The sequence below is a fragment of the Salmo trutta genome, chromosome 19 (genome assembly GCF_901001165.1).
Source record: "Salmo trutta chromosome 19, fSalTru1.1, whole genome shotgun sequence".
In the NCBI taxonomy this organism is placed as follows: Eukaryota; Metazoa; Chordata; class Actinopteri; order Salmoniformes; family Salmonidae; genus Salmo; species Salmo trutta.
The window spans coordinates 38,800,420-38,818,880 of NC_042975.1; the positions used below are offsets into that span (position 1 = coordinate 38,800,420).

The 18,461-nt window shown below is 41.7% G+C and overlaps 2 protein-coding genes across 4 annotated transcripts in view; both read right to left on the reverse strand.

Moving 5' to 3' along the window:
• Positions 1–1,440, reverse strand: part of LOC115154555 (E3 ubiquitin-protein ligase RNF128) — a 54,333-nt gene extending 52,893 nt beyond the window's left edge. Inside the window, exon 1 of the mRNA XM_029700874.1 lies at positions 841–1,440. Coding sequence (XP_029556734.1) covers positions 841–1,267 — 427 coding nt within the window. The 5' untranslated portion in view covers positions 1,268–1,440. The remainder of the gene's footprint in view (positions 1–840) is intronic.
• A 3,498-nt stretch (positions 1,441–4,938) lies between these two features.
• radx (RPA1 related single stranded DNA binding protein) lies at positions 4,939–18,168 on the reverse strand. Of its 3 annotated transcripts, none has more exons than XM_029700876.1 (15): positions 17,034–18,168; positions 16,808–16,950; positions 16,450–16,642; positions 15,502–15,610; positions 15,265–15,365; positions 15,041–15,160; positions 14,832–14,927; positions 12,876–13,043; positions 11,147–11,289; positions 9,198–9,343; positions 8,856–8,903; positions 8,640–8,767; positions 8,132–8,413; positions 6,147–6,329; positions 4,939–5,284 (listed from the first exon to the last, which is right to left on the reverse strand). In XM_029700876.1, the coding sequence occupies exons 1-15, from the start codon at positions 17,641–17,643 to the stop codon at positions 5,148–5,150; spliced, it is 2,607 nt and encodes an 868-aa protein (XP_029556736.1). In that variant the 5' UTR covers positions 17,644–18,168; the 3' UTR covers positions 4,939–5,147. The 3 variants fall into 3 exon arrangements, with proteins under 3 accessions (XP_029556736.1, XP_029556735.1, XP_029556737.1); XM_029700875.1 differs by having other exon boundaries at positions 9,198–9,346; XM_029700877.1 differs by lacking the exon at positions 17,034–18,168 and having other exon boundaries at positions 9,198–9,346; positions 16,454–16,642; positions 16,808–16,925.
• Between the last annotated feature and the right edge of the window lie 293 nt (positions 18,169–18,461).

Below are 18,461 nucleotides of genomic sequence, written 5' to 3' on the forward strand. Positions count from 1 at the left end.
CCTCACATGGAATGGACAATCTGAGGCAATTACTATAGTTTTTCAGCAAGTCAATGTCACTTAAGTGTCTAAACTGCATAAAGAATGGAAGAACAGGCAGAATGGAAGGCTATGCCACATGAGACATGTGTAGGTAGGCCTACAGTGGGGTTCTTCAGAATTAGAGCTGAGCAGAGGGAACACATTTTGCAAATACTTTCCAGATGTTGGCCTACCTTAAGTATACTCAAAAGTAATTCATAGAACATTAGAATTTAACAACTATAGACGACGGTTTTGAAATTAACTTATCTTGACCATTCGGCTATGAGAGCTTTTCATAAAATAATATAGTAGGCAATTGGGTGATTTAAGTGACCGGGGTTACCTAAATGAAAGAGAAGGGTGCAATTGCGGCCCAAAATTCGGGGCGTTCCAGTTAGGACAGGTCGGAGGCGGGGGTTACAGTTGTTATTGTGCATGAACACTACCATTGGATGCCAGCTGCGGATAAACAACACAAAAGGGGCGGGGGCGATAACAGTAGCTAGCCGTACACAGCGTCCTTCACCAGCTAGCTAGCACACGGTGTCGTTAACTATCAAGCTAGCTAGTACACGTTAGATCCTAGCCTCCTCTCTGCTGTGCTAGCGTGAGGCGGGACGACCGGTAGTGTCCTTCGCCCCACCTTTTTAGGACAGTGACATAGTACTTCTTTTTCACTTTTGACCAACATTCCCCCCCCCCAAAAAGGGGGGGGGTTCTCGCAGGAACGCCCCGAATTGCGGGCTGCAGTTACACACTATTGAAATTGAGAAAGTGAGCACATCTTGCTGTAAATTGCAAACTACGTAACGTTACCTGGGTGCGACATTTGGATGACTGTATTGTCTGTACCAAGACCATTGAAAATTACAGCAGCAACAGCTCCTTTACTGGCTGCAATATTGATCTTCTGTGAAAAAGTACATCCGTAGCCGCGTTGAATTATGGCGATCCACCCCTTCGACCCACTAGGCACATCATAAAAAGTATCACTTTCGCAACTGTAAATCGGATCAGGTAAATAAACGTCCCCCATCACCGTTACTTTAGGAGAATCTTGTCCATATACCGTTAGTCCGCTTTCCCCAAGTCGCGATATGGTTTCGTTGTTTGCAGGATCAATAAACGACACGTTCAGGTAGGCTGTGTAGTAAGTCGCTACTGCAAAATGTAAACTGGACACGTGAAGACTTAAAGCCACAAACAGCCATGAAAATAGATACCGTTTCGCTAAAGGTTCCATAATCTTTTTTTACGGCGTGGGTTATCAGTGCCGTTCCGCGTTGAACAGTCGATAAAAGGTATGAGACTTAAAAACCAAACAAAGAAAAGTTGTCGCTCGTCTAACTAATGTCATTACTATATTAAGCGGCTGACAGGTGAACTAGTTCTAGGCTCCTCTCTTCGTGACGTCAATGAGGTCAAATTGAGAGTAGTACGCTCCCATTTCATTCTTAAAGGAGAAGCACACGTTTAACCAAACCTCAAGGATTATTATTATTTTTTTTTTTTACATGGCGAAATAACACAAACAAATTCAACAGAGCCACAGCACAATAACAACGTTTACAATGCAATGCTTGCTATTGGGTTACAAACCTATGTTCCTGAGGAGTAAAGAGTTAAGGTTAGCTAAAATGCTAAGTTGTTGCAAAGCAGCTAAAAGTATTAAGTATTTTCTAATTAGCTAATATGCTAAAGTTGTCAAACACGCAGCCTTTAGGTTTCTAGTCTTTCGGTCCTAGATGTATAGCAGCCCACGTACTGAACGATGACATGCAACCATAACTCCTCCCCAGGCTTGTCCTCTGATTTAGAAAAAGGTTATCACTTGGTCAATTGATGTACAAATTAATTTCATTCATCTTGCTCTCATGTACAGTATGTCATTCCTTAAGTAATATAGACATACTGTATCATAAAATCAAGTGCTATTTGCATGTATTGTATTTGCTCAAAAAAAAAAATAATTTAAACAAATACCAGAAAACACCATTGCCTATTTTAGATACAAATGTGGCCAACATACAGTATAACTTACTAAAGTTAGCAGAATCATATCTAGCACAGGAGGCTGCTGAGGGGAGAACGGCTCATAATAATGGCTGGAATGGAATGATATTAAATACATGGAAACCATGTGTTTGTTTTCAATAACCTTTTCATAATTCTGTTCCAGCCATTACGAAGAGCCCGTCCTCCCCAATTAAGGCCGCCTGTATTACCTAGCCTACACACAGTATTAAAGGCCCACTACAGTCACACTGAACAAAAACGCAACATGTAAAGTGTTGTTCTCATGTTTCATGAAGTAAAAGTTCCCAGGAATTTTCCATGAGCAGAAAAAGCTTCTCTAAAATCAAATCAGGTCAATTTGATTGGTCACATACACATGTTTAGCAGATGTTATTGCGGGTGTAGCGAAATACTTGTTTCTAGCTCCAACAGTAATATCTAACAAGTTCACAACAATACACACAAATCTAAGTAAAGGAATGGAATTAAGAATATATAAATATGGGCAAGCATAGACTAAAATACAGTAGCATACAGTAAAATACAAATGAGATGAGTAATGCAAAATATGTAAACATTAAAGTGACTAGTGTTCCATTTATTAAAGTGGCCAGTGATGATTGAGTATATATATATATATATATATATATATATGCAGCAGCCTCTAATGTGATGGCTATTTAACAGTCTGCTGGTCTTGAGATTGAAAAACAGCTTCTGTCTCAGCTTTGATGTCCCAATACTGACCTCGCCTTCTGGATGATAGCGGGATGAACAGGCAGTGGCTTGGGTGGTTGTTGTCCTTGATCTTTTTGGCCTTCCTGTGACATCGAGTGCTGTAGGTGTCCTGGAGGGCAGGTAGTGATGGGTACGCCAAGGAACATGAAGCTTTCCAACTTCTCCACTGCAGTTCTGTCGATGTGGATGGGGGGGTGCTCCCTCTGCTGTTTCCTGAAGTCCATAATCAACTCCTTCGTTTTGTTGATGTTGAGTTAGAGGTTATTTTCCTGGCAACACACTCCCAGAGCCCTCACCTCCTCCCTGTAGGCAGTCTTGTCGTTGTCAGTAATCAAGCCTACTACTGTTGTCATCTGCAAGCTTGATGATTAAGTTGGAGGCATGCGTGGCCACGCAGTCATGGTTGAACAGGGAGTACAGGAGGGGACTGAGCATGCACCCTTGTGTTGAGGATCAGCGAAGCGGAGGTGTTGTTTCCTACCTTTACCACCTGTGGTGCGGCCTGTCGGAAGTCCAAAAACCAGTTGCACAGGGTGGGGTTCAGACCCAGGGCCTCAAGCTTAATGAAGAGCTTGGAGGGTACTATGGTGTTGAATGCTGAGCTGTAGTCAATGAATAGCATCCTCACATAGGTGTTCCTTTTGTCCAGGTGGGAAAGGGCAGTGTTGAGTGCCATAGAGATTGAAACATCTGTGGATCTGTTGAGGTGGTATGCAAATTGGAGTGGGTCTAGAGTTTCTGGGATAATGGTGCTGATGTGAGCCATGACGAGCCTTTCAAAGCACTTCATGGCTACAGACGTGAGTGCTATGGGTCGGTAGTCATTTAGGCAGGTTACCTTAGTGTTCTTGGGCATATGGACTATGGTGGCCTGCTTGAAACATGTTGGTATTACAGACTCAGTCAGGGACAGGTTGAAAATGTCAGTGAAGACACTTGCCAGTTGGTCAGCGCATGCTCAGAGTACACGTCCTGCTAATCCGTCTGGCCCTGTGGCCTTGTGAATGTTGACCTGTTCAAAGGTCTTACATCGCTATGGAGAGCATGATCACACAGTCGTCCAGAACGGCTGGTGCTCGCGTGCATGTTTCAGTGTTACTTGCCTCGAAGTGAGCATAGAAGTAATTTAGCTCGTTTGGTAGGATTATGTCACTGGGCACCTCGTGGCTGTGCTTCCCTTTGTAGTCTAATAGTTTGCAAGCCCTGCCACATCTGAGCATCGGAGCCGGTGTAGTACGATTCAATCTTAGTCCTGTATTGACACTTTGCCTGTGATGGTTTGTCAGAGGGCATTGCGGGATTTCTTATAAGCTTCCGGTTTAGTCCCGCTCCTTGAAAGCAGCAGCTCTACCCTTTAGCTCAGTGTGGATGTTGCCTGTAATCCATGGCTTCTGGTTGGGGTATATATGTACGGTCACTGTGGGGACGACATCATCAATAGTGGAGTCAAGCACCGTCTTCCTGATCTTCTGCCTGGGGCGCTGTACTGTAGGCAGTAAACTGACACCTGCCTTCTCTGTAACCTAAACCAAGTCTACATCAGTCGTCATCTCTATGTTATCTTAGTGGACCTTGCTCACTAGCTTTGCATTTGTTTAGTCCAAGTTTACCTGTGAATGCAAGAATGGAAAAAGAATATACAGCATATTGTTGATTTGACATGATTTTGTTTGTGATATTGCAGTGTTGTAATCCAACACATCATGATCTGTCTTCATTAGTTTCGGCCAGTGTGCTATCGAAAGTGTGTAAGAGGAAATGTTCTAGCAGGATTTAAAATGAGCTATGTCAACAAACACATGAAACGTCAATACACTACTGCTGCCATAACAGTGCACAAGATAATACATGACACTGTAGGCTTGAAATACCAAAGTTCAAGCAAAATAATTTAGGAAATTCCTTTGTTTACAGCATCACAAGTTGTAAAGTTCAGCCTAATGTGAAACCAGTTTAGTAACCACACTATAGCTCAAATGTTTAAACTATATCCTGTTTCAGGATGTTTAAGAGAATACTCAACTATTTTACCTTCTGCATAGTTCCATGTACTTTTTCCAGAGCCCATGTAGCTTGTCTTTATGCTATGGCATAAATAAACATTAAGCATGTGAATGTGGAAGATGATTTGACATAAATATTGAAGTAAAAAAAAGACAGTTTATGAATCCTCTTAAATGTGATGATTTTTATTTGTTGTTGAAATTATAATTACGTTTTTTCAAAATACTCAAACCCCCAGTTTAAAAAAATATATACAAAAATATTTCCAGTATTTAACAATAAAATGTGTCTGGCTAATCATGTTGACAAAGAACACATTCATTTCAGATTTGTCAGACAAGACAACACATACTGTGGTCCAATATCTATACCAAAGCAATGTCAGTCATTCTATACACCTTGGTGATGATAACCTCCACTTTCTCTCCTCCCAGATGACAGAGGTCAAGGATGCACACAAGATGGGTGTCTTTCAGTTCCTCAGCAGTTGCTAAAATCTCCTCTGAAAGAAAAAAGATTAAGAAGCACCAGCATACACAAATTAACTTCAGAATATTTAAAATTGTTGGAAACATTATGTATGCAAACCTAAAAACAATGTCTACATTCTACACTGAGTATATAAAACATTAACACCTTAACTGACCAGGTGAAAGTTATTGATGTCACTTATTAAATCCACTTCAAATCGGGTGTAGATGAAGGGGAGGAGACAAGTTAAAAGGATTTCAGCCTTGACAATTGAGGACATGGATTGTGTGTGTGTGCCATTCAGAGGGTGAATGGGCAAGACAAAATATTTAAGTGCCTTTGAACGGGGTATGGTAGTAGCTGTCAAGAACTGCAAAGCTGCTGTTTGGTTTTTCATGCTCAACAGTTTCTTGTGTGTATCAAGAAGGGTCCACCACCCAAAGGACATCCAGCCAACTTGACAACTGTGGGAACCATTGGAGTCAACATGGACCAGCAACTCAATACTAGGAAGAAGTTCCTAATGTTTGACTGTACTCAGTGCATGTAATTAATAAATTCCTAATATTATACATGTTGATAGAATCTACCATATCAATTGTTTGATTTGACCCTGTACTCAATACTCAGTCTAGCCTAAAATGGACAGCGCGTTTGATTTGCCATAACTGCTTTTTTAAGTGGACTCTTAAGTTTGAGTTGAAAGCCCCATTTGAAGGTCAACATATGATATTGTAAAAATGCATGTGAGCAGGTCAAGAACCATGAATAGTACACTCCTTGAAAATAGCCTGGAGTTTTACCTTAGCTAAAAGCACTGCCCCATGACTTGCTCTCAGGGGTGTGTTTAACTTTCACCCTCCCCTCCTGTCCCACTCTATCCGGTGTGTTACCTGGTTCAGGGAGAGCAACCTCACTCTGGCTCAGGGGGTCTGCGAGAGGGCAGATGAAGCCTGCAGACAGGCAGGACAGAAGTGTGTTGTCATGGGGGTCTTGAGTTAGACCTAAGGACCTGGGGTCCCCAGATGACATCACAGGAACAAAGGCAGCATCGATGGCCATCTGCTGGTTTATACCTGCCAGAGAGAGACATGTTTGTGTGTGTGTGTACATTTTACAGTAAAACAATTAAATTATAGCAATTCGTTTTTTTTGTGTGTACTTTTTACCCCTTTTTGTGATATCCAAATGGTTAGTTACAGCCTTGTCCCATCGCTGCAACTCCCGTACGGACTCGGGAAAGGCGAAGGTCGAGAGCCGTGCGTCCTCTGAAACACGACCCTGCCAAGCCGTATTGCTTCTTGACACTGCTCGCTTAACCCGGAAGCCAGCCACACCAATGTGTCGGAGGAAACACCGTATAACTGGCGACAGAAGTAAGCTTGCAGGCACCCGGCCTGTCACAAGGAGTCGCTAGAGGGCGATGGGACAAGGAAATCCCGGCCAGCCAAACCCTCCCCTAACCTAGACGACACTGGGCCAATTGTGCGACGGCTCATGGGTCTCCCGGTCACGGCCGGCTGTAACACAGCCTGGGATCGAACCCAGGCTGTAGAGACGCCTCAAGCACTGTGATGCAGTGCCTTAAACCGCTGCGCCACACGGGAGGCCCTGAAATTATAGAAGTTAAATTAAACAAGTAATAAGATAAATAAAACCACTAAGGATGTATAAAAATAAAATCAGGGGTAAAATATTTAATTGTTTCCCGGTACTGGACCTCCTATGTGCATAAATATTTTTGATGAGTCTAATAGTAAAGACATGGCATCTGTATTACCTTTTTAACAGCAGTGGAAAAAGTACCCAATTGTCATACTTGAGTAAAAGTACCTTAATAGAAAATGACTCAAGTGAAAGTCACCCAGTAAAATACTACTTGAGTAAAAGGTCTAAAAGTATTTGGTTTTAAATATACTTAAGTATAAAGTACAAATCATTTCAAATTCCTTATTAAGTAAACCAGATGGAGCCATATAGCTTTTTTAATTTACGGATAGCCAGGGTCACAGCTTAACGGTCAGACATAATTCACAAATGAAGCATGTGTGTTTAGTGAGTCCGCCAGATCAGAGGCAGCAGGGATGACCAGGGATGTTGTCTTTAAGCGTATGACTTGGACCCTTTCATGTCCTACTAAGCAATGAGTACTTTTGGGTGTCAGGGAAAATGTATGGAGTAAAAAGTTAATTGTTTTAGTTAGGAATGTAGTAAAGTAAAAGTTGTAAAAAATATAAATAGCAAAGTACAGATACCCCAAAAAACGACTTAAGTACTTTACACCACTGCCTTTTAATTGGCCATGAACACAACCAGGCATGATGTTTTTATCTGATTGTCAAACAAATCACATCTGCATACATTGGTCCACTAAAATAATTCCAGCATCTAAAACTGTACTGTGCACCCGACAATTGATGAATGGAAAGAGACATCTATTAAAACACCCCAAAAATGATGACATTCAGCAATTGTCATTGGAGACTTGCAGCCTGAATTGATTGTGTCCACTCACTGGTGTCCGCTTGCGTCACGGTCCCGGCAAATCATCTCTGCCTAGCAAAAATGTTGTGTTTACCTCAAACCAGACTGCATTTTGGAGCTATACCACCGGGTTTTAAGTCCATTCACTCATTTCTCATGCGGCTGACAGGCGCCAACAATAAATGGTACAATAGCCTACAGTTTTCATCTTTGATTTAATTATTGTGATAGGCTCATGTTTTACCAGTACGCCGTACCAGCACTATTTATTTTGCCGGTACTCTGTACCGGACCAGCTTACCTTCACCCCTGAGAACAATAAAAAAAATACCAGATTAACTCCAATCAAATGAAAGAAATTAACAAACAAATGATTTACATAACTCTACATTACCTAATATTGTGATTTTATAGTATCCTTTGCAGGTTACTGATGAGAGGGTGTCTGTGGTTTGCTCTGGAGTCCATCTAGCAGCATGTAGGTTACTCTGCTGCAGCAGAAGGGTCTTGTCGTCAAATCTGAATCTCTGAGAAAGGCTCTCTGAGTACACACCACCAGGATGTAAATATTCTAACACTTCTTGTCTCTGCTTCGGCCACGAGCTGCTTTCCCACGATGTCCTATCACAATCTGCAACTGATCTCTCTTCAGTAGCGCCTTTACTCTGTGGAATATCTTAGAAACAAAATATAGTAGGCCTATCAATGTCACCAGCCTTTTAACATCCCACATGAATGATGCGATGGCAAGTAGTTCCATGGTTTCCAGACAAACAGCATAGTTAATATCTCAGGCTAGCCCCCACACTTCACTAGCCATGCTTTACCCATAAAGAGAGGAATAAAAGTTAATCTCACCACTTATCTATGTGGGCTATGTTAATGTGACAAAAAACTCATACCTGGTGGACCTAGTTGTCCACTGGCTCTAGATTGGTCAGTTCTTTTTTCTAGTGGACCAACTTCCTCTGTTTCAGAATCACTCTCCTCTTCACTTAGCTCCTCTTCTGTTAAGCCATGGCCAGCCTCTCTGTGAACAGACAAAGCTCTCACCATAACCTGAGCATAGAGAAATTATTACAGTGACCTGGGATGGTTGACGATAGTTGATTCATTACCTTTTCTCTTGCACTCTGGCACGAGTAATGTAGCGTCGCTTCATCACTCTAAAAGACAAAAAAATATCTAAAACATTCAAGTGAAAATATGCTAATCTAATTTCCAATGCCATAGTAAAGGGGAGTTATAAGTACAATTTTGAATGTTTAATAGCCTACCCTTGTTTTAGGGTAGCCATACTAAACAAGTGGACCGTGGTCCAGATTCAGCCCAGAACAGGGTCAACAGACCGCAGGTCCCGATGAGATTATAATAATAATTTAACACGCATAAAAAAAAAAATGAAAATATGCAGAATTGCATTCTGCAATTTCTCTCCGCCCCACTTGGGGATTACTCACCTCTTCTTGGCTCGTTTTCTTTTCCGTCTGCTGGGTGAGCTCTGCACACTAGATGGCGCTGTTTCCCTGTTTATCAGCATCTGAGTCACTTCTACAGTCCTCTGATCACTGGGTGGGTCAGATACAGCCACAACAGACTGAACCATCTGCTGGAGAGAACCAGGCATTACATTATAAACTTGCCTTACCAATGACAATACCTATAAAGTTCTGTACAGGCAACTGGTGTTTTTTTGTCTTGCAATTCATCCTGTTTATTTTTCTTGTAAAAAAACAACAACCAACCAATCTACTTTAGAAAAAGACTAAGTGTGTTGAAATCACATGAAGTCTGTTATACAGTGGGGGAAAAAAGTATTTGATCCCCTGCTGATTTTGTACTTTTGCCCACTTACAAAGAAATGATCAGTCTATAATTTTAATGGTAGGTTTATTTGAACAGTGAGAGACAGAATAACAACAAAATAATCCAGAAAAACACATGTCAAAAATGTTATAAAATGATTTGCATTTTAATGAGGGAAATAAGTATTTGACCCCTCTGAAAAACATGACTTAGTACTTGGTGGCAAAACCCTTGTTGGCAATTAGAGGTCAGACGTTTCTTGTAGTTGGCCACCAGGTTTGCACACATCTCCGGAGGGATTTTGTCCCACTCCTCTTTGCAGATCTTCTCCAAGTCATTAAGGTTTCGAGGCTGACGTTTGGCAATTCGAACCTTCAGCTCCCTCCACAGATTTTCTATGGGATTAAGGTCTGGAGACTGGCTAGGCCACTCCAGGACCTTAATGTGCTTCTTCTTGAGCCACTCCTTTGTTGCCTTGGCCGTGTGTTTTGGGTCATTGTCATGCTGGAATGCCCATCCACGACTCATTATCAATGCCCTGGCTGAGGGAAGGAGGTTCTCACCCAAGATTTGACAGTACATGGCCCCGTCAAATGATGCGGTGAAGTTGTCCTGTCCCCTTAGCAGAAAAACACCCCCAAAGCATAATGTTTCCACCTCCATGTTTGATGGTGGAGATGGTGTTCTTGGGGTCATAGGCAGCATTCCTCCTCCTCCAAACACAGCGAGTAGAGTTGATGCCAAAGAGCTCCATTTTGGTCTCATCTGACCACAACACTTTACCCAGTTGTCCTCTGAATCATTCAGATGTTCCTTGGCAAACTTCAGACAGGCATGTATATGTATTCTTGAGCAGGGGGACCTTGCGGGCGCTGCAGGATTTCAGTCCTTCACGGCGTAGTGTGTTACCAATTGTTTTCTTGGTGACTATGGTCCCAGCTGCCTTGAGATCATTGACAAGATCCTCCCGTGTAGTTCTGGGCTGATTCCTCACCGTTCTCATGATCATTGCAACCCCATGAGGTGAGATCTTGCATGGAGCCCCAGGCCGAGGGATATTCACAGTTCTTTTGTGTTTCTTCCATTTGCGAATAATCGCACCAAATGTTGTCACCTTCTCACCAAGCTGCTTGGCGATGGTCTTGTAGCCCATTCCAGCCTTGTGTAGGTCTACAATCTTGTCCCTGACATCCTTGGAGAGCTCTTTGGTCTTGGCCATGGTGGAGAGTTTGGAATCTGATTTGATTGATTGCTTCTGTGGACAGATATCTTTTTTACAGTTAACAAGCTGCGGTTAGGAGCACTCCCTTTAAGTGTGCTCCTAATCTCAGCTCGTTACCTGTATAAAAGACACCTGGGAGCCAGAAATCTTTCTGAATGAGAGGGGGTCAAATACTTATTTCCCTCATTAAAATGCAAATCCATTTTTAACATTTTAGACATGCGTTTTTCTGGATTATTTTGTTGTTATTCTGTCTCTCACTGTTCAAATAAACCTACCATTAAAATTACAGACTGATCCTTTCTTTATCAGTGGGCAAACGTACAAAATCAGCAGGGGATCAAATACTTTCCCCCCCCACTGTACATCTATGAAGCCTACCTGGTCTGACAGAGTCTCCTCTGGCAATGTCACATACTGCACAGCCATGACCTGTCCTTGGATTGCCAGCCGCTTGTGCTCACGATAATGCAGACCCTCCATCTCACTCTTCAAGTCATTTGCAGCAACTAGAGGAACTTGAGCTGAGAGATGGGAAATACAGTGCATTCAGAAAGAACCCCTTGACTTTTTCCACAATACCCCATAATAAAAAAACAAAAACAAGTTTTAGCAAATGTATTACAAATAAAAAAACAGAAACACTTTATTTACATAAGTATTACGCTATGAGACTCGAAATTGAGCTCACGTGCATCATTTCCATTGATTATCCTTGAGATGTTTCTACAACTTGATTGGAGTACATCTCTGGTCAATTCAATTGATTGAACATGATTTGGAAAGGTACACACCTGTCTATATAAGGTCCCACAGTTGACAGTGCATGGCAGGGCAAAAACCAAGCCATAAGGTCGAAGGAATTGTCCGTAGAGCTCCGAGACAGGATTATTTTGAGGCACAGATCTGGGGAATGGTAGCAACATAAATTCTCAGAATTGAAGGTCTCCAACAACACAGTGGCCTCCATCATTATTAAATGGAAGAAGTTTGGAACCACCAAGACTCTTCCTAGGAGCTGGCCGGCCAGCCAAACTGAGCAATCGGGGGAGAAGGGCCTTGGTCAGGGAGGTAACAAAGAGCCCGATGGTCACTGACAGAGCTCCAGAGTTCCTCTGGGGATGGGAGAACATTCCAGAAGGACAACCATCTCTACAGCACTCCACCAATCAGGCCTTTATGGTAGACTGGCCAGACAGAAGCCACTCCTCAGTAAAAAGGCACATGACAGCCCTCTTGGACTTTGCCAAAAAGCACCTAAAGGACTCTCAGACCATGAGAAACAAGATTCTCTGTTCTGATGAAACCAAGATTGAACTCTTTGGCCTGAATGCCAAGCATCACATCTGGAGGAAACCTGGCACCATCCTTACGGTGAAGCATGGTGGTGGCAGCATCATCATGCTGTGGGGATGTTTTTCAGCAGCAGGGGCTTGGAGACTCGTCAGGATCGAGGGAAAGATGAACGGAGCAAAGAATTGAGAGATCCTTGATGAAAACCTGCACTAGATCACTCAGGACCTTAGACTGGAACGAAAGTTCACCTTCCAACAGGATAACGACCCTAAGCACACAGCCAAGACAACGCAGGAGTGGCTTTGGGAAAAATCTTATGTCCTTGAGTGGCCCAGCCAGAGCCCGGACTTGAACCTGATCAAACATCTCTGGAGAGACCTGAAAATAGCTGTACAGCAACGCTCCCTATCCAACCTGACAGAACTTGAGAGGATCTGCAGAGAAGAATGGGAGAAACTCCCCAAAACAGACATGCCAAGCTTGTAGCGTCATACCCAAGAAGACTCGAGGCTGTAATCGTTGCCAAAGGTGCTTCAACAAAGTACTGAGTAAAGGGTCTGTATACTTATGTAAATATGATATTTCTGATTTTTAATACATTTGCAAAAAAATCAATTTTAGAATAAGTCTAACGTAACAAAATGTGGAAAAAGTCATGGTGCTGAATACTTTCCAAATGCACTATAATTATGAAAACAATTTAAATGGTGATGTCTGCTGTAGTTAAAAACAAGCATACAAACAAACAAACCAGTGATGCATATTACAGGCAGATGTAGATCTTTCCTTCTTGAAAAAGGTTCACCTCTTTTACCTGAGCCATCTGCCACAGACTGTGTGAAGATAAGAGGGGCGTGAGGGAAGCAGTAATGGCCACCAACAGCAGTCTTCTTCAGCATGACACTGTCCTTCAGAGTCTTGGTCCATTGGATGAAGCTCTTCACTCTGGGGTCTGACACGTAGGGCTGGCCCTTGTGATACCCTGATGGAAAACTACATCTGATCAAGTATAACAACTACATACTAGATCTTAACATAAAGTTGCAGTGTGTTTCTCCATATATTGAGTGGGTTGAGTCACTAACGGGGGTCTTCCTGTCTGGGTTGGAACCCCCCCTTGGGTTGTGCCGTGGCAGAGATCTTTGTGGGCTATACTCGGCCTTGTCTCAGGATGATAAGTTGGTGGTTGAATATATCCCTCTAGTGGTGTGGGGGCTATGCTTTGGCAAAGTGGGTGAGGTTATATCCTGTCTGTTTGGCCCTGTCCGGGGGTATCATCGGATGGGGCCACAGTGTCTCCTGACCCCTCGTCTCAGCCTTCAGTATTTATGCTGCAGTAGTTTGTGTCGGGAGGCTAGGGTCAGTCTGTTATATCTGGAGTATTTCTCCCGTCTTATCCGGTGTCCTGGGTGAATTTAAGTATGCTCCCTCTAATTCTCTCGGAGGAACTGAGCCCTAGGACCATGCCTCAGGACTACCTGGCATGATGACTCCTTGCTGTCCCCAGTCCACCTGGCCATGCTGCTGGTCCAGTTTCAATTGTTCTGCCTGCGGCTATGGAACCCTGACCTGTTAACCGGACTTGCTACCTGTCCCAGACCTGCTGTTTTCAACTCTCTAGAGACAGCAGGAGCGGTAGAGATACTCTCAAAGATCAGCTATGAAAAGCCAACTGACATTTACTCCTGAGGTGCTGACCTGTGATTATTATTATTTGTCCATGCTGGTCATTTATGAACATTTGAACATCTTGGCCATGTTCTGTTATAATCTCCACCCGGCACAGCCAGAAGAGGACTGGCCACTCCTCATAGCCTGGTTCCTCTCTAGGTTTCGGCATTTCTAGGGAGTTTTTCCTAGCCACCGTGCTTCTACACCTGCATTGCGTGCTGTTTGGGGTTTTATGCTGGGTTTCTGTACAGCACTTTGAGATATCAGCTGATGTAAGAAGGGCTATATAAATAAATTTGATATTCCTTTTTAAATAGAGCAGTTTTACTGTTGACCTTTTCGGATTCACAATGTTTCGCATTTGTTTGATAAGCAGTTGTGGAAAAAGTACCCAATGTTCATACTTGAGTAAAAGTAAGACACCCAGTAAAAGAAAATTACTCAAGTAAAAGTCACCCAGTAAAATACGACTTAAGTAAAACTATTTGGTTTTAAATGTACTTAAGTATCAAAAGAAAGTATAAATCATTTAAAATGTCTTATTAAGCAAACCAGACTTTTTCCTTTAAATTTACAGATAGCCAAGGTCACAGTTCAACACTCTGACATAATTTACAAACTAAGCATTTGTGTTTAGTGAGTCTGCCAGATCAGAGGCATTAGGGATGACCAGGGATGTACTATTGATAAGTGCGTGAATTAGACAATTTTCCTGTCCTGCTACAAGTACTTTTGGGAGTCAGGGAAAATGTAAGGAATAAAAAGTACATTATTTTCTTTAAGAATGTAGTAAAGTAAAAGTTAAAAAAATATAAAACGTAAAGTACAGATACCCTAAAAACAACTTAAGTAGTACTTAAGTTAAAATACTTAAGTACTTTACACCACTGTATAGAAGGGACAATTATTGTGTGTTTATTATATATTGTCTGCTATTTTATTAGTATGTTTTACTTTTATTCATCTACATGTATTCTGTACTGTTGAGGAAGACACAAGTAAGCATTTTACTGTACTGTCGTCACATCCACTCTATTTTGTGCATGTGACAAACTTTGATTTGATCTTTTGTTTCTTTGCAAATGACAGCAGCACTTACCTGTAGTGAATATCTGTGTCTCACAGCTGCTGGTGAGGTAAGGCAGTGAGTCTGGCTCTTGACACTTCCTCATCTGAGTGCAGACCAGGTATGTCACTGCATTGGTAAGAAGGGAGGGCGCAGAGCAGGGAGAAAAGAAGTACAATTAGGAGAGTTCTGTTGCAGTTTATCTATGGAATTGTTGGTATTTTACTAACTGTCATATTTACTTGGGTATATCCCATTGAATATTTCTGGTTGTGAAGAAGCAAAAATCTCCAAAATGAAAGGAATATTGGATGTTCCATCCACTGCATGGACCCAGCGGTAAGTCCAGTATTTTTCTGGGCCTGCAAAAAAATGAATAAATTATGGCTATTTGTGTTACTTTCACATGGAATTACCTAATAGTGAGAAATAAGTGAGTAGTTCAAGTGTAATGAGCAACTCTTACCTGTGTTCCCCTTACTCTTTATTCTCTCCACCCGACTCACAAAAGTTACCAAGCCAATGACATCACATGCAGAATTGCTGGCCAAGCTCTCCAGTTCTGATCTAGAAGAAAAACATTTATTAGTAGTTCAGGCAGATGATAAAGACTGCTTAGTAATGTTGGAAATGTTACCCAGGGAAAGGCCTTTGTTTTTACATAAAATCTCATTTCAACTGCATAATGTGGTTGTGAACTTACCTAACGGTGAACTGGTAGGAAACCTCGGGCAAGCCCCATTGAGGTGGCACACTCTTGGCTGGAACCACAGTAAGGACTGCAGTGGGATTCCGTGGATTCAGACAAATTTCTGCAAGGCAGGCAAAGTCAAAATTCATACTAAAATGAACAGTTTCGCAAAGATTCAGACAGAATGTTCTCTCAAAATGACTACCGTAAATTCCGGACTATAAGCCGCAACTTTTTTCCCAGCATTGAACCTCGCGGCTTAAACAATGACGCGGCTAATATATGGATTTTTCCCGCTTTCAATTTTATTTATTTTTTTAAAACACATTCTGTGACGTGCTCAGTTTTTTCGAGGCATGAAGCTTTCATTAGACCAATGAAATTGCCGAACGGGTTAAGGGCAAACAACTTTTTTGTTTACTGTTGAGATTAAATCGAGCGCTCTCAAACTTCCCATCATTCTGATTACGGTAGTCATTTTGTCACCCTCATCATGGCAAAGACACGGAGAAATGCATATGATGAAGCTTTCAAGTTGAAGGCGATTGATCTGGCTGTTGGAAAAGGAAATAGAGCTGCTGCATGGGAGCTTGGTCTTAATGAGTCGATGATAAGACGTTGAAAACAGCAGCGTGAGGAATTGACTCAGTGCAAAAAGACAACTAAAGCTTACTGCTAATTTTTTATTTTTTGTTACAAGCCGTGTTTCGTTAAAGCCTATTTATTTTTGTTACAAGCCGTGTTTCGTTAAAGCCTGTGTAAAATTCATTTGTTTCAATGAACCGGTAGGCACCTGCGGCTTATAGACATGTGCGGCTTATTTATGTTCAAAATAAATAAAAACATTTATATTCAGGTGCGCTTAATAGTCCGGAAATTACGGTACTCAGGAGTGCTGCCTGGCAACATACTGGTAATGATGATTTACTAAGTTGTGAATGACTTGGTTCAGTTCAGTACCTACTGAGTGAAAGCTCTTCATTCTGTGGTTGTCTATGTGAGGTCGTGACCTGTTCTGATAGCTCTGCTTGAGAGTGTAGTTTTGGAGATAGAGCACAGTTCCAACATTCAGTCTCTGGTACCATTCTGGGCACAGCTCATTCCACAGGACAAGGGACATGGTGCCACTCTGGTCTGCAACCTCAAAGTAGGCCTGGAGAATAGAGAAATAAAACATAAAATCCTGATGAGACACTTCATACAGAATACTGACAACATTCGAAGAGACATTAATTATAGTGTCAGGGTTCAGTAGAGAAGAGACGGTGTATTGGTCAATGGTATGGTACAGATACTTGATTATACGTTTATGCCTCACCTGGTACGGGTAATTCATCTTGAGTCCAGGTTTTCCATAATACCGAAGTCTGGATTTATGAATCACCCTCACTATCAGGGGGAGAGGTCGAAACATGCATCCGAGTGACGACTCTAGATCACACAGGAGGGTCATCTTTGACACTGTTGAAGACATAATATCTTATCACAATTTCTGTTGGAGATTGTGGTTTCTCACAAGTCAGCAACTTAAATTCACATCTTACCATCCAGCACCACGTCTGATGGGGGGACATCTGGAACCCATAGTCTGCCTTCAGGATCCTCGTTATTCCAAAGAGACAGGTAATGCTTGCGGCCCACCTGCAGGGGTGAATCACTTTGCAATGCCACAATGTTCCCAAAGCCATCCTTTGAAATCATGGGGAGGGAATCCAAGTCCTTAATCTTGCGCAACACATTAGACTCCTTTGAACCATGTTCAATCTTCTCGATGCAAACACAACCCTGACCCAATCTTCTCTCATTGTAAACAAACGAGCACTGGGTGATGTGGATATCAATTCCACTACTTATAATGTTTTTGTGGATCAGATGATTTAAACTACGGTCAAGAATGCACTTGGCCTGCCAGACTCCATCAGTCACTATCATGTCATAGCTGTAGCTGTCAGGAGGTTGTTGTCCAACATTTTGTTGTTCTGTCAAATATCTCTGAAGTTCAATGACAGCTACAGCATCGGTTTTATCAATTTTAAGTGTACGTGTTTTTGCAGTAAAGAACTTTTCCAAAGTAGAATGTAAGAAAGAATTCTGATTATTTTCAGTCAATGGATCGGAACAAGCCGATATGTTTTGAAATTCTTCGGGCATCATTAATGCGCAACAGGCTGGGGGAAATGGGTTTGTTTACAACTACCTACCTACCTTAAATGTATGCCTTGGCTAACGATGTAGTTAGCTAGCTAACTTTAGCTCTGTAAACAAAGATTGTTATTAACAGCCATTTGCTGACTAGCTGACCACGCAACCAAGCGTTAACCATCAACCTAGTGCTAGCTGTATCGGTCTTGCCACATCCAATAATATAGCTAGCGTTTTCTTGCAAAAAAAACGCTAGTAGCTAACTTTAGATATTTAGCTAACTAACTAACGCGTTAGCATGCTAATGACGTTACTGATGAACAAGAATGAACAGTTTCCGTTTTATGACTAGCTAGCTAGTTTTGTACTTACAAAAGACGATAAAGTCACGATAAATTGGTTGGAAACATTGTAGCTAGCTAGTTACAGCATCTTAGAGAGTTCCGCTTTTGCTTCGGCGGCAGTGGATTTGAATTCTGGAAGCGGTTATTCTACACATCAACACAGTGCTTTGCATATCACTTATATTATGAACGACAAAATAATCTTCAATTACACATTAACCCATTCATGTCCATAACGAAATGTATAATTTATTTTGTTACACTTGTTCTCTGAGTTTACTAATGGACAAATATTTTATAATTTTTATAAATCGGCCAAAGGGTTTGTCTACAATGTGAGTGAGTTTTTTATATTGTACTATACTGAACAAAAATAAACGCAGCATATAACAATTTCAAAGATTTTACTGAGCTACAGTTCATGTAAGGAAATCAGTCAATTGAAGTAAATTAATTTGGCCCTAATCTATAGATTTCACATAATTG